The following is a 16299-nucleotide window of genomic DNA, read 5'->3' on the forward strand; positions in this document are numbered from 1 at the left end:
GAAGCTTTCAGCATTTCTTGTGTGTTTATGAGGATAAATAACTTTTAAGTTAATGAGACTACTTTTATAGAAGCATTTTGGGTCCACCACGTAGAGAACAATAGATCTGATTACACATTTTAAAAACACTAAAAATGCAACAACTGTTTAACTGTGGATTTTCCCTTTAAGGAGTTAACGTCTGTGTATGTTTGGAGGTAAATTCACAAGCTGAATTGATGTTATTGATACTGAATGGACCCAAACAGCAAACATGGAAATGATCACCATATTCAAAATAACTCATTGTAGCATAATAATCGTAGAATGGATTCAGTTCCCTTTACATGTATATGTCGCTCAGACTTGAAAAAAAAAAAAAAATACAAAAAAAGTTAAAACACAGACGTGGAATTCTTTCCAGCACTGATTTCTTTTGATTTAAAACAAAAATTTATAAACACAATGGCACTAATTTGAGTCGTCTATTCACATAAAAAAACAGTTATGGTTTTAAAAACCTTTTTTCTTTCTGAACAGCAAAATGTTTTCATTGTTTGGTGCGAGGACGTTCCCTTGAGAAAATGGTCCATCATTATGAAAAAGGTTATTTTATATTAATGAGAAAACCATGCAAGGTCTCACCTGTTACTTTAAAAACATTGATTTATTTATTTTTGTAACAAAAATGACATGAAAAGGCTAAAATAAAAGCCCCGTCATTCTCACCAAAATAAAAGCCTTGTTATTTGTACAGGAGCAGAACTGGAACTTACTCTCGTGGTAACGTTTGGCGAGTCGTCCTGCACGTTTGATTGGTCCCCACAGTTCATCAGCAGAAACAAACTGCATCGTGATGCTTTGTCTGTTTACTCAGCGCCATCATCTCAGTGCTTCTCAGCTGCATCAGGACCCAAAGCTCATCTCCAAAGGCACAAACTCATCGTTTTAGTTAACATGTCATCCCTGTGAGCTGTGACTCTCTGTCTGAGCTTCCTGCGGCCATCTTTGGGTCCCGACCCACCAGCTGAGAAACACCGACACGTTATCGTCCTAGATGCCGTCTCCACAATGCAGCATTGATGCTGTGGATTAAACGAAAAAAATATAATCAGGACGGGAACATTGAATCAGTTATCAAACACATGTGCCGTACATGATGTCACATATCATTTGCATTTCAACGTTAAATCCCTGCAATACATTTGTTTATTCTAGATCCAGATAATAAATCCCTGATGATGACCTGACTGTTGATTGAAGGCTCCAAATAAACTATAATCAACTGAATATCAAGTTCAAAACAATATGCATTGAATAAAATAATTGTACCTACGTAATCTCTGCACGTTGTTCAGGGTTTACCTCTGCACCTCGGTTGTGTGTTAGGTGTGAAATTGTCATAATTAGCATATGAATTCATGAAAATCATGTTTTGTGATGTCACAGGGACCTTGACTTTTGACCAATCAGCTCATCCTTGAGTCCAAGCAGTGGCGGGCCGTACATTTCATACCTAGGCCTTCAGTGATGTCCTACACAGTCCTACCTGAATTATTCCACCTCTTAATACCATCATTATGACGGCATGGCTCTAGAAACTATACATTTAGACAGAGACGCAGTATAACCGGGCGTTGCATTACCCTAACGACAGAGTTATATTAATATTTCTGAAACATTTAGTTGTAAATAGCAGGCATTCACAGCAGTACAATGTGCAACACATGATGGCTGAAATATGATTGGATAAAAGCTCTAACATAAAGGCCAGACCTCCAAATCTCCATCTGAGGCTGGAAGCAGCGCAACCAAGAGGAAAGCTATGAAATGAAGAGAATAGACTATGGGGAATAATTTAATACATATTTGTGGAAAAAATATATCAAAATGAAATTTATATTCTGAGGATGTTTAGGCCAGCAGAGAAGGCCTTGCTGGCCCTGACGGCCCACCACTGAGTCCAAGTATGTTCCCGATATATCATTTTTAAAAGAATATGATGGCCGGAGCAAATGTATTTATATTTATTGTCGGAAATCAATTAACACAAAAAAATAACAGATATTTTGCAGAAACCCTGTCAGGTGCTGCTTTCAGGGTCACAATACCAGACATTTAGTCGTCAATACCAACACCTGTGAAGTTCCGCGATTCTCGATATCAAATTAAATAAATGATAGTATTTTTATTAAAATATTGGCTTTGATTAAAAAAATGTTTTGGCATTAATAGTTATAATTATGTATTAATTAAATATGGTATTATGGTTATTGGGACGCACAGATAGTATAGTTTGTCATAAAAAAATCATTGTGTTGTATGCAGTGATGTTGATAGGTACACGTTCACTGTGAGGGGCAGGGCGTAAAGTGTGTGTGTGTGTGTGTGTGTGTGTGCCTTTGCTGCAACATATTTGCCTCATTTTATTTCATCACCAGACTTTCAGAGAACAATTTTCAGACTACTGTCTTAGCCTAGTTTCATGTTTGTGATCAAATTTTTGCATAATCTCGGACTCAGCTCTTAATCGGCCTGTATCACACTTGATTTGTATAATGTTTTGTACATAAAGTTTTCAGATTTGGGATTGTATTTGTGTAATTTTCAGATACATTTTCAACATAAATGATTATAACCGTATTAAATCAATATAAAACAAGTTTAACACAATGTTAAAAACCATTAAATTTCGCTGGGAGCCTCAACTACCACCTGTCACGAGGAACTCCCTACATTAAAACATATCAACATCACTAAAAAGTGCATCATAATAACATAAATCATAAAAGGTCATAGTGTAGTATGTTATAAAAATACATTAAAGAAATCATTATATATTATGTCAGGGAAAAGTCATAAAAGAAGTCCTATCGACCCCAGGGGTGGGCGATGGGACCTACAATGTATATCACGCTTGTTTTCTTTGGTGACTGTATTATCACAGTATTACCAAATTAAAAGGGATATTCATCTGTAAACATGATTCTACCTCTGTTCACTCTATTGGCAATGTAAGGGAACATATCTTAAGAAAGAAAACTCAAATTAAGCTAAATGAAAGTTTGAATTGGCTTCAAATAGGAATGAAAGTTCTGGGAGGACGAGCAGTATGCGATTTAGTAAATGTAATGAGATTCATTCCCAGGGATTAACAGCCATGCTGTTGTTTTGAGGTGTGAGTGAACTGTATTGAGCAACCTGGATCTGAGCAATAAAGAATATTTGGGGGGCAAAAATGCTTTTTTCGTATGTTCACAGGCAGGCAGGCAGACAGGCAGGCAGGCAGACAGACAGACAGACAGACAGGCGCGGCTGGTCACACCGGTAAAGGTGGGCGTAATTAAGTTCATTGGGTGTCTTGGCAAGTCGATCGCCCTGGTGTGTGTGCTAAAACCAAAATGTGTGTGTTCCTAAACTAAAAAAACGTGTACACAGGTGACAACGGTATTGCAAAATCCATGTCATGGCAGGATGCGACAGCAGTGATGGTGACGAAACCGTTATATCGCCCACCCCCCAATGGACCCGTTGTATTTGTGTATGCAGCAGTGTGTGTATTTTGATGCATTGTGGAGCAGGATGTTCGTTAGTGCCTCCTGGTAACACCTGGGCCCAGTGTTCCCAGTCTATCTGTTCTCAACCCTTCTCACACACGTTTCCCTTTGTGCACTTTACAACACTCACACTTCATGCTTTTTTAAGTTCAGTACTGCTTTTCATTTGCTTTTGTTGAATAAATTACATTTGTTAAACTATTGAAATGATGCTCTAAAGAGCCTGGTGATGACGTATGCCTTTAAAACACACGTCTTTACAGGTACATGTGATTAATCAAAAATTGGCTCAAGTGTTAAACGTCTGTACACGCAGCCGTGTGAGAACTGCTTCAATAAAATCTCAATCTTTTTTGCTATAAAATGTTTTATATAAATAAAGGTTTCTGATTATTATTACATGTAAGGTTTGTTTGCAAGCCCTTGTTTACTTGCAGTTGTTTTAATCTAAATGAACCAAATGCAAACTTGCACTAAAGCAAACCTTTTCATGAAGAAGTGTAGATGACTGCAGATCACAGTTCATAGCTGAGGTTTAGTGGGACAGAAAATCAAACTCACCTGTCTGCTCATGTCTGCTCCTCTGCCTGAGGCTGTGATTGGCTGACGTCTTCAGATTCCTCCTGGATTATTTCCTCTTCGTTTTCCACCTCCTCCTCCTCCTCCTCCTCCTCCTCGGCTTCTTCCTCGTTGCAGTCGTCGTCACTGGCCTCCTCTCCTTGTTCTTTCACCTCCATCTCTTCTTCGCTGTCTGCATGCTCTGCTGCTGCTGCGCCATCCTCCTCCTCCTCCTCCTCCTCTTCTTCCTCCTCCTCCTCCTCGTCCTCCTCTTCTTCCTCCCCCTCGGCCTCCTCATCGCTGAATGGCTCCTTGCCCTCCTCCACCCTCCTGGCGGTCTCATAGAACCAGTCCCTCACCTGCTCGTAGCTCATGCTGGACTTTGACACCAGATCGTCCAGATCTTTCTCACTCAGGGCTCGGTGTTTGAGGTAGTAGTCCTTCAGGAACGACTTACCGGACTTCACCTGCAGGACGGAGACACGGCATTACTGTAACGTGTACATTACCAGCCACCTCTGTACTGTAACACACACATCACATTACTGTAACGTGTACATTACCAGCCACCTCTGTACTGTAACACACACATCACATTACTGTAACGTGTACATTACCAGCCACCTCTGTACTGTAACACACACATCACATTACTGTAACGTGTACATTACCAGCCACCTCTGTACTGTAACACACACATCACATTACTGTAACGTGTACATTACCAGCCACCTCTGTACTGTAACACACACATCACATTACTGTAACGTGTACATTACCAGCCACCTCTGTACTGTAACACACACATCACATTACTGTTGATCTTCTGTTTCCATCATGACTGTAAGTCACATTGTAAAGAAAACACAGAACATTTAAATAAAACTTTGTTGCTTCATTAAGTCTTGAGTCTAAAGTAGTTTTCATATCAACTACTGAGTCTACTTATTGCAAAAGAAAGAAACAGAGGGAAGGTATTTGTAACAAACACAAATCCCTCTCAAAATGAACACATTTTCAGGGACATCTCATATTCATTTTTTGTTTCTTTTACATATATTTATAATCATAATAGCAGGAGCTTTAGGTAAATAAACTAAATGTATTAGGTACACAGGTGTTTCTGATATTTTGTCCAAAATGACCATAAAGTTAAATAAACACCTCTCGAAAAGTCTCCTTTCAACAAACAAATGAACATTATAACCGTTAATGAAGCAATGATTTATTGAAAGGACTGTCCTATTAGACTGCATTACTTTAAGCAAAGTGCACCTGGATGAACTGAACAAAGGGTGTATACTGCACACACAGACCTTGATGGTGCTGGCGCCCCCCTGTGGTGAGCGCTTGCAGGGATACGGCCGGCGTGTCCTCCTGGACCAACCACGGAAGCGCTTCCTGGACTTCTTTTGGATTTTAGCTCCACCGTTCAGCGCCTCATCAACCTTAAAAACATTATTTTATTTATTTACATATATATATATATATATATATATATATATATATATATATATATATATATATATATATATATATATATATATATAATAATAATAATATACAATATACGTTTTATTCCAATAATTGATAAAGCTGATAAATTATGGGCCGATAATACAAAGCCAAATTGCTTTCATTCTACACACTCCGATACAGTCGGCCATGAGATGCAGGCTACTACCGGTACCCTAGACTGCTCTTCTAACAGTAGTTTTACTTCTGCTCTAAACATAAAAAAGATGAAGATAAGTTCATATACAGAAAGCATCGACTGCATTATTCTGACATGTGCTTTTAATGCAGACAGACACTTTTACCTTTCCACTCTGGTAGAGGTAGTACCACTTCAGGTTGCTGTTCTTGCAGGCGTAGCGCGTGTCTCCAAACCAGTTGACGATGTATGTCCTCGGCAGACCGCTCTCCTCTGCCATCTGGTCGTACTCCTCGGGCGTCGGCCACTGTGTGCGGACGAAGGCCTTCTTCAGGATATGGAGCTGCTCAGGCGTCTTCTTCATCGTCTTCCTGCTGGCGGGTGGAGTGGTCTGCCGCTCATGAGCAGAGGAAGAAGGCACGGCAACCTTCTCATCCTCTCCCTCCTCATCATCCTCCTTTGAAGGCATTTTCCGCCTCTCAGTGAACCAAGCGTCGACCTCACGCCGCGTCAGCTTCGTCTCCGCACGCAGCCGACTCAGCTCTTCGTCCGAGGGTGTGTCTGAATTCTGGAAGCTGTCCTCCAGGACGAGCAGCTGCTCCTGAGTCTTTTCCTTGAACTTCTGTGGCGTGAAGTCGGGGAAGGCGTGGCGGAATTTGACCCGCGGGTCTCTAGTGGAACCGGGCAGGGCGTTGGCAGAAGTCGGAGAGCAATCGCTGGCGTCGTCGCTGGAGTCGATGACGATGGTGGTGTTGTGGTCGCTATTGTTGCTGTCGTTAAGGCTGCCGCTGCTGTTCCTTCCTCCTCGTCCTCCTGGCACTGGCACTCTGGTGGGCGGGGCTTCACTCAGCAGGACACCTTGGTGATCCTTGGAGTTCCTCTGGTTATAGCGTGTGTCGCTGAACCACTTCTTTATTGCTCGTTTGGAGAGTTTGGTGACCTGCATGAGTCGTGATATCTCCGCCTCCGTGGCGAACTGCCTCCTGCCGTAGCTTGCCTTCAACTCCGCCAACTGTTCCTTGGACTTCTTCGGTTTGGCTGCCGCTGCGTCCAGACTGAGCGCTGCGCTGAGTGACATCTCAGTTTTTGATTCTGACGTCGACGGTTCTGTGGCTTTGGGCTGGTTGCCGGGGACGCCTGCGACTGTCAGGGTGATGGGAGTGGCGACCGGCATGGTGCTCCCGTTACCGGTCAACTGAGTGAGGACGAGGCCCGGCTGGCCGACGATCTGGCAGGTTTGGAAGATGGACTGCAGGCCGTTGGTGGCTGCGGCGATGTTGGCTGGGATGACAGTGATGGTCTGAGGGACGGTCTGCACCGTGCCATTAAACTTTTTCCTCCTCGCCTCCTCCACCTGTAAAGAGAAGAAATAAAGAGTGAGAGACTGATTAAGTTTGTCCATTCTCTGCTACTGTAGAAACATGGCGGAGGACCCGCTCACGATGTAAATAGGAATGGCTCATTTTAAGAAAAACAACCAGTCTTAATTTCAGGTGATTATACACTAATAAAAGCATAGTTGGGAATATTCTATTCTATATTTGCTACTAGATCCCCCTAAATTCTACACACTGGCCCTTTAAGGACTTCTTGTATATGTGGGTGATGCTGATGAAGATGATGTGATATAATGGAAAGTGCCATAACAGTGACTTTAAGGTGAGATTGTTTTGACTGCTGCTTGCATTAGTAAGCATTGATCAATATATCTACTCTATGTACTCATGCATAGATCTGAATTTAACGCAAACGTTGACATCAAACACTTAATTTTCATGCAGCAATGCGATTATAAATTGTGTAATTGACACAAGCACTTCACATTTGACCTGGGGAAAGTCTTTGTCCCTCAGAGTGAAACAAACTTAATCTAATTGGAGGCACAAGTTGGCAAACGCTCAAAAACAACAACATGCTAAATTATTTTCAATTTCAATTATCAAAAAGTGGGAAAAGAGGAGTAGGAAATCAAATAAAAAGGCGTCTTCCAGCTTCAGGCAGATGGTTCAAAAGTGTCGCCTGTTAGATTTTGGATCAGCCAGAACCAGACACTCGTGTTGTAATCTGATTCTTGTGGGTTTGAAGCTCTTTGTTAGGTATTTACAGAACGCACTTTAGATGTAAAACCAGTACGACTCCAACATGATAGAAAAACAAGCGTGCACACAAAAAATATTAAAAACCTTTTTACCACATTACACTAGGCTTTATTTTTACTACTGTGTATTATTCTCAATGAAGCTGTCGGACAAGGAAACTATGACACTTTATTGATTGATTATTCAAATAAAGTCACATGTCTGTGGGTCACATGCGGTCTTATTTTTTTCCATATATGGGGAAATAAATGCAACTCCCTGCATGTCCTTGACATCGACAGTAATTAGAAACAACATTAGTAAGTGCAGATGGAAACTTCTTTATAGGAATTAACGGGACTTTATGGGAATTACAATCAATTATAAAGGCTATTTGCTCAGGCTTGTTTCCTATTCAGAAACAAACTAACATTTTACCATATCACAAGCAGACATAATTGTTGACCATTATAATAAAAATGACAAAAATAACAATAAATAATAATAATTTAATTGATGGCTGTGGATTGTGGATGGCTTTTCCATACCAGGCCAATATTATCCAACATGAGGTGTAATAACAATTTGTTCCCTTCTCCGAACATAACACAAACAATCTGCGACTGTCTCATCTATTCCACAGCAAGAGGCCTAAAGCATGTAATTAAAAAGGTAAAGACTGCACAGTGAGAGACTCAGGTGCATCAGGCTAAATGAACATGTAACATGGAGCCTAAACCAGGGTGTGGATGTGCACAGACCTCCTCCGGTGTCCAGCTCACTCCATGTTTCAGCCTCTGAGCGGAGAACCAGACCTTGATCTGCTCCTCGCTGAACTTCGTCTGCGAAGATAAGCCCATGATCTCCGACACCGAGGGATACGGAAACCTAAGACACAACAGAGTCTGATAAGTTCCTGTTCTACAAACGGAGCTGTTAAAGAAGGGAAGGAGACAGAGGGATCCCACGGTAAGCTGTATTCAACACATCGCTGCAGTCTTGGTGTTTTGTTTAGTTCCTTGTTTTCCTTTATATTTATCACAAGGAGTCTCTTTAACAGTCTCTATGAGATCATATCTCATACCCTTAATGCAACTTAAACTCATAAAAAAGCAAGATATGTACATATATGCATGAGTCTATATGGAGCTTTACATATTGGGACTGTACAAACATATGTAACGCATGACAAAGAAAGAAAGTATCAAATCATCACATTCGAAAAGCTGAAAGCAGCTAATGTTTGTCATTTATAACTAATTATTCAAATGATTATTCCCATTTTAATTATTAATTGTTGTCAATTCATTTTCTGTGGACAGACTAATTAAATAATATACATATATATTACAGTCCGGCAACAGAATAAAACTCTCCAGAAAGATAATGAATGGATGCTGTTTACTGTTATATTATATGACTGTTCTGAAATATTAGGACTTTATAACTTGTTTTATTGAACTCCTAACTATACCATGACTTTCATAATACCTTGACTTTTATTACATACTACATTATGACTCTTTGACTCCATCTCTTACGAGTTACCTGTTGTAGGCGCTGACCAGCAGGACGTTGTTGTCCATGGTGGTGTTGTAGGTGGGGATGCTGCTGATGGGGATGAGGAGCTGCGTCTGAGTGCAGTTCTGCTGGTTCTGCAGGGCCGACAGAACCTGAGCCAGCGTCCCAGGAGGCAGCACGGCGCCGCCACCCGAGCCACCTTTAATATGCAGCACGTTGGAGCTGTTGACCACGATGTTGTGCGGGATGGCATGGACCTGCACCGCCGTGGAGACGGGGATGAGACGAGGGGCGACGACGACAGGGGTCATCGGTGCGGGAGACAGCGTAGGCGGCTCCTTATTCTCGTCGTCCTCGTCACTTTCCACTTTGATGACATCGTCGACGGCCATTTTGTGCGAGAGGATGAACTTCTTAGGTTCTGGTCTGCTCTTGATCCTCATGATGGGAGTCTTGCTGAGGGCGATGCTATTGCGGGACGTCTCTTCCGCCTCGTTGTCCTCCACTTTGACGAAGCTGCCATCGAAGGTAAGGTCGTTGATTGTCTGCTGGAAGATGGTCTCGTTGTTTCGCTTCACCATCGTCCGAGTGAAGTTCTCCTCGCCAGGGTGGAGGCGAGCGTTGTGGGCCAGCAGTGTGTCGTAACTGGAAGGGGAGAAATATGGGTCAATACCACTTTTATGAGACACAGAGTACTACTCGATGACGAGACAAAAATATTGATCGGAGGTATTTTCTTTTTTTACTTTCTATTGGTTGACTCAAAAGCTAAAGATATCACAGCCAACAAATACATGTGCTGCACATATATTCAGGAGATAAGTTTGCTATTATTTGATGGAAATATGTACATAACTTTGTGTCAGAGTAATTCAATTATAATTGTTTTGTATTCTCAATCTTATTCTTTAGAAACAATTCAGACAAGAGTGGAGCCGATGAGCCAAATATGTTATTATGTCTCTCTAATAAACAAGTTACATTGTTCTGTGGGAATTAACTCATGGTTGCTTCCATTATTGATTGACCAAACATTTATTTTAACTGATCATTTCATTGTTTACAATGAATACAGAAAGTTCTTATCTCGAGTTGCCAGAGACCAAAGATATCCAATTCTAAAGAAATGATCATCTCAAGTGTTGGAATGGTGCAGAACTACAAACAGATCGTCATCGTGACAAAGCCTGAGCAGCGCCTCGACTGTAAACTCATTCAAAGTGGGAACTGCAGAACATTGGCAACGTTTTCTTCATTCTTTTATTGAAAGTATTTGAACTTTGTATTTTATTTGCTGGCCGACATCTCTTTGACTGCAATTACTTTACGATGCTGCCATCAGGAAGGAGGTTTAGATTGCCTGTACGTAAAATTGTTTTAAGGAAGTTCAGTTGTCTTCCAGAAGTATTGGATATTTCTGCTACTAATCCTTGTGTAAGTCTTTCTAACATGTGTCCTATTTGTATTTTTGGAATATCTTTTATGTGTGTAAATGAATTGTCTACGTGTACTTCTGTGTGAACGCTTGCTTGACTTGAATGGCTCTCCTGAAGGAATATTTAAGTATTTGAATCAGTGTTAATGGAGACTTTTTGAAATAAGATGTAATGCTTTTAAAAGAGGCTTTTGTAAAAGTATTATACCTCTTGGTGTGGTAGTCACACTCCATGCAGACGTACGAGGTGTTGATGACGACATCTGGATGCTCCGTGTCCACATGCATGGTGAACAGGTTGAGCTCTGACGTCTGGAAGCTGCAGTATTTACACTCGTAGCCTCCCTCTGCCATGTTCAAGTCCAGATAGTGGTCTGACACTGGTCTCAAGTCTGCATCCTCGCCCCACTCCTCCAACAGACCGGAAGGCTCAGAGGAGACGGTCGCCACGCCGTTACTGCCCTCTGGATCAGCTGCATCTGTGACGTCCTCCATCTCCTGGTCCGAGTCAACAGCTTCTCGAGGAGGGACCATGCAGGGGGTGGTGGATTTCCTCCTGCTCGCCATCCTGACGTTCGGAGAGCGCTTTGTCTAGCAGAGTATTAAAGCCGTCTCAGTACAAGACGACCTGTTGTGGCTCCATAAAGTTGGATGTCAACAGTCTAAATGTTTCCTCCGTGATCCTTAATTCCTGAAGACAAGAAAGTAACATGTTGTTAACGTATGTGATCTTAGCAGAAAGACTAATAGGTAAACTTCTGTTTAATGTCAGTTAATCAGTTCGGTCAAACTCTGCAGATGTTTCTCCTTTTGCTCATTTGGTGTGTTCAGGTGCAAACAGACAAAATGAACATAGGTGTCACAAAATTAACGATGTGCATGACACACCTGAACTCAAATCACAGGAGCATAAAATGCCAGGAATTTTACATTTATTGAGGATTTTAAAGGCATCAGAGTTAAACAATCTGGTAAAAAAATGCACTGCCAATATTAAAATGTTTTTTTTTTTACATTTGATAGAGATCCCTAAAATTCACATTTTAGGGAATTGTTATAAAATGATGTACTGCGTGGGACATTTTGCTGTATACAAACATGTGTCAGTGCTCTCTGGTGGAAAACATATCTGCATACCTGCATATATCAGCTGATATTACTGCAGCAAGCTGTCCATTTAGTGTCGCGTAGAAAGTACCTCTATTGCCATTTTTTGCTTCATATTTCTCATGTGTATAAGCAACATTTAACTTAACTATTGTATTTCCATTTTAATTCATATTGTTGTAATTGTCGTTGCAGTCATGAAATGTTTTGTGTTCCCGTTTCAACCATGTAAAGCACTTAGTAACTTAGTTTAAAAAAAGAGCTGCATAAAGTTACACTCTCTAATAAACTATGTGCCCCCAAGAACATTACGATCATCCACTACTGGTTTATTAAATGTTCAGAAACATCCAAAAGAAAATTGGGGATGCAGCCTTTAGCAATTATGCACCAAAGCTATGGAACACTTTACCTGCAGACATTAGGGAGGCAAGCTCGCTCAATATCTTCAAAAGTGAAGACATATCTCTTTACTTTAGTCTTTTAATAGTGATATTTTATATCTCTTTACTTTAGTCTTTTAGTAGTGATATTTTATATCTCTTTACTTTAGTCTTTTAATAGTGATATTTTATATCTCTTTACTTTAGCCTTTTAATAGTGATATTTTATATCTCTTTACTTTAGCCTTTTAATAGTGATATTTTATATCTCTTTACTTTAGCCTTTTAATGGTGAATTATTACTGGTTTAACATTGAATGTGTAAAGGTAACTAGGATACATTTTCAGAGTGTGTATTTTTGAAAAACTTGAGATCAAATAGACTGTTACTACGGGAACAAGAGGAAGTTTCTCTGATAAATGTGTTTACATGTTCTTTACACAATTAGTGGAAAAGTGAAAGATTAAAAAAAATAATATATATATATACACACACACACACATACATATATATACACATATATATATATATATATATATATATACACATACATACATACATACATACATATATATATATATATATATATATATATATATATATATATATATATATACATACATACATACATACATACATACATACATACATACACACACACACACACACACACACACACATATATATATATATATATATATATATATATATATATATATATATATATATATAAATATATATATATATATATAAATATATACATATATATATATAAATATATACACATACATATATATATATATATATATACACATACATACATACATATATAAATATACACAATATATTGGAGAAAAACTGGCTTTAACCGATAGGTTTCATAAAACTTAACAAACAGGGGTTTGTTTATGAAGCGGGCTTTAACCAAGATTTTGCCAAAAGAATCTGGACTCACGGAGACGTCTGTGTTTTATACGTTAAAAGGTCAATAAAGAGATTGACGCTGTAAACGTAAATCAAAGACTACCAGGAATGGGTAGCAAAGGGAGTAAACCAGTTGAAGGGCCACAGGGGCCCATTGTTGATCTCATGCTTTCAAAATATGGCCTTGATAGTTTAAAACAATTACAAGAATGATGTGATGAATGTGGTTTTCCGACAGGAGGGTCGTTAAGTACGGCACAGATACTAGACATAATACTCCAATGTTATTTTATACTATTTTAATTCTGCTATTTTTATAATGGTACTTCAGACTCATTTACATCAACATTGTGATTATTGTACTGTAAATGCTCTGATTCTGTCTAATCTTGTACTAATTGTTATGTTTTTGCTGTGAAGCACTTTGGGCTGCAATTCTTGTATGAAAGGTGCTATACAAATAAAGCTTATTATTATTATTATTATTATTATTATTATTATTATTATTATTATTATAAAGAAGGTTTCTTTTTTGTACTAGCCAATATTATACATCTATTTTGCAGCACTTCTTTGCTACTGTGTGTAATTCAATTTCCCTGCTATGGACCAATACTAGTTATCTTATTACTTTATATAATCGTGCCTCTGGCTACTTTTCTTATCTGGGTGGACCTTATCAAAAACTGCTGTTTGCTTTAAAAGACTGCTGTGTAAATAGCACGTGATAGTGCTGAATGGAACAAATCAGTCAAAATCAGATTCATTTCTAAGATATTATAGCAAATGTTTCTGCAGATTTGGGTAAAAATCCTGATTCCTGATGCCTTGTGCATGCTGAACAAACTGTGCCGTGTGTCAAACTCTAAGGCTGCAGCAGAAAATGCACTTCCTGTCAACACACACACACACGCACACATTGAAAAGACATGTTAACCAATGCAGTTTAGACTCCAGCCACAATTTCTTGTAGCTAGCTTACTGTGTGAGAAATAAACCAAGAAAGAGAAACGACAACAAACAAACAGCCGTCCAAGCACCGTCCTAGCTAACGTTAGCTAGCTGAACGCTGTGTTTAACGGGTCTCTCCACAAGTGGCAGCGGATGTGAGGACGGTGAGTAACCGTGCAGACACGGATAACAGTCTGCTGTCAGCCCGGCGTGTGTTTACCTGGTTAATCGGTCGCCGTTTACCTGCATCTTGCAACAAACGTTTAGCTGTCTAGCGGCTGTAGCTTTGTAGCATCTCTGGTTCGGTGTGTTGATGCGCAGTCTTCCGCCTTACACCCAAATACACCGAGGATCCCATCTGCTTCAGCCCGGGACACGGAGCCACTCTAACGGCCAGTTAACAAGCTAAACTACCACCCGTTAGTTACAGTTTCAGCTAGCAGGCTAGCACTGATACGACTCGCATTGTTTGCTCTGTTGCTTCGCTAATAAAAAGGACAGTTTAATAAAAAAGCCACCGATAGTTCACCGAATCTGACGATGGCCATTTTTCATACCGCCGCTATAAGCGAGCAACGGCCGAGAAATGTATCCGATTGAACTTTTCAAAATAAAAGCCTAAACTAAAGTTTGCCCCAATTACGCCGTTAATACGTTAAGTCTATGCTTTAAAAAACAAGCACTTAGATATTTCGCTTAGGTCAAACTAGTAATATCAGAGTGTAAAAAGTACTCTGTTACAAGTAAAAGTCCTACTACTTTATATACTTAATTCAAATAATACATACTTTTTAATATATTTTCCTCTGAGATATAATTTAGTACAAGTATTAAGTAAGTAGAGTTTATTTCTTTAGAAAATTTAAACCCTCATTTAAAGTAGCAAAAAATGGAAATACTCAAGTAAAGGTAAAGGAACCTTAAAACTACACTTACATAGTGCTTGAGTAAATGTAAATGCAGTAAATGTACTGCACACTCCACCACAATAATAATTATAATAACAATAATATATGCCATTTTATAAAAACACATCACAAACAACAACCTTGCTTCTGAGGACATCAAATTAAAAAATATCTCTACAAATATTAGCTCAATCACATTAATAAGCTAAAAGTGGCATACACTACACCAAATTGGGTGTTACTATCTTTTTATTATTTATAGTTAAACATTAAATTACTGACATTTATGTGATTTGTTCTCACATAAAACCATCAAATGTTGTAATTTATAATACATAAACAGTTTGAATACCACTACCCAAGGTGTCATTTTTATTAGAACTCAAATTTCCAATAAAATACCATTTTCATTGAAATTCAAAAGATTATTTTAGTATATTTCCCTCCTTTTTCTGTATGTAAACATTCTGTATTTATTCATCTTTTTTCCATGATTCCATATGTATTATTCGTTTTCATATTATTTGATTTCCATTATATTGTTGTATAAAGTAAATTACTGTCTGTATTGTTCAACTAAGCAAAACACCAGTCTAGTGTTTAGATATTTGTTCTTTTTTTATGTGCGACAATTCTCAATCATTTACTTTGAAGGTATCCCTGTTAAGCGGAAATGGCCATTGGTGTATTGACGTTATTTTGACATTATTATTTGTACGTCATTACGTCATAGACAGACGCCAGGAGTGTGTTCCAGCCCTGTACTATCATATCACACTGAAGCAGCAGTCCGATCACCATGTACTGATGTAGTTATGCAAGAAGTTACAGTCACATACTGTACCAAACGTAATGTACGGAGCTTTAATTAATTTGTTTATAGTGGCGGAAGAATTACTCAGATATTTTACTGAAGTAAAATTTGCTGGATTACAATGTAAAAATACTTTGTTACGTTAAGTTAAAGTTCTAATGCAAAGTAAAAGTGCATTAGTATTATCAGAGCATTTAACTTCAAAGTATCAAAGGGATATTATTATATACATGTATTAATATGCATTAATTATTATTAATGCATATTATACAAGAAATACAAAGTGTTTTACTTTAACAGTAAGTAGACAAAGAATGAATATAAAAACAGGAATAGAATACCAAAATAAGATGGAAAATCAATCCAACGTGATAATAATAATAGTAAAAACAAGATAAAAATCAGATGAAAAAGAAGGCATAAGATAGG

The 16299-nt window shown here is 38.8% G+C and overlaps 1 protein-coding gene across 2 annotated transcripts; it reads right to left on the reverse strand.

The window, feature by feature from the left end:
- Positions 1 to 627: 627 nt before the first annotated feature.
- Positions 628 to 14755, reverse strand: LOC115015903 (zinc fingers and homeoboxes protein 1-like). 2 transcript variants are annotated; one of them, XM_029443525.1, is made up of 8 exons: positions 14392 to 14755; positions 10991 to 11473; positions 9375 to 9992; positions 8588 to 8714; positions 5915 to 7102; positions 5411 to 5542; positions 4098 to 4561; positions 628 to 1064 (listed from the first exon to the last, which is right to left on the reverse strand). In XM_029443525.1, the coding sequence occupies exons 2-7, from the start codon at positions 11347 to 11349 to the stop codon at positions 4106 to 4108; spliced, it is 2880 nt and encodes a 959-aa protein (XP_029299385.1). In that variant the 5' UTR covers positions 11350 to 11473; positions 14392 to 14755; the 3' UTR covers positions 628 to 1064; positions 4098 to 4105. The 2 variants fall into 2 exon arrangements, with proteins under 2 accessions (XP_029299385.1, XP_029299384.1); XM_029443524.1 differs by having other exon boundaries at positions 14369 to 14754.
- Positions 14756 to 16299: the final 1544 nt, after the last annotated feature.

The sequence above is a fragment of the Cottoperca gobio genome, chromosome 11, assembly GCF_900634415.1.
Source record: "Cottoperca gobio chromosome 11, fCotGob3.1, whole genome shotgun sequence".
NCBI classification, from domain to species: Eukaryota; Metazoa; Chordata; class Actinopteri; order Perciformes; family Bovichtidae; genus Cottoperca; species Cottoperca gobio.

What these genes read in the sequence shown, in the direction of transcription:
- LOC115015903 (XM_029443525.1), bottom strand. Translation starts at nt 11,349, where the DNA reads ATGGCGAGCAGGAGGAAATCCACCACCCCCTGCATGGTCCCTCCTCGA. An exon ending in CTGGTCAGCGCCTACAACAG is followed by an intron (nt 8,715 to 9,374) that starts GTAACTCGTAAG and finishes GTTGTGTCTTAG; the next exon opens with GTTTCCGTATCCCTCGGTGT. An exon ending in ACCTCTACCAGAGTGGAAAG is followed by an intron (nt 5,543 to 5,914) that starts GTAAAAGTGTCT and finishes AATGTTTTTAAG; the next exon opens with GTTGATGAGGCGCTGAACGG.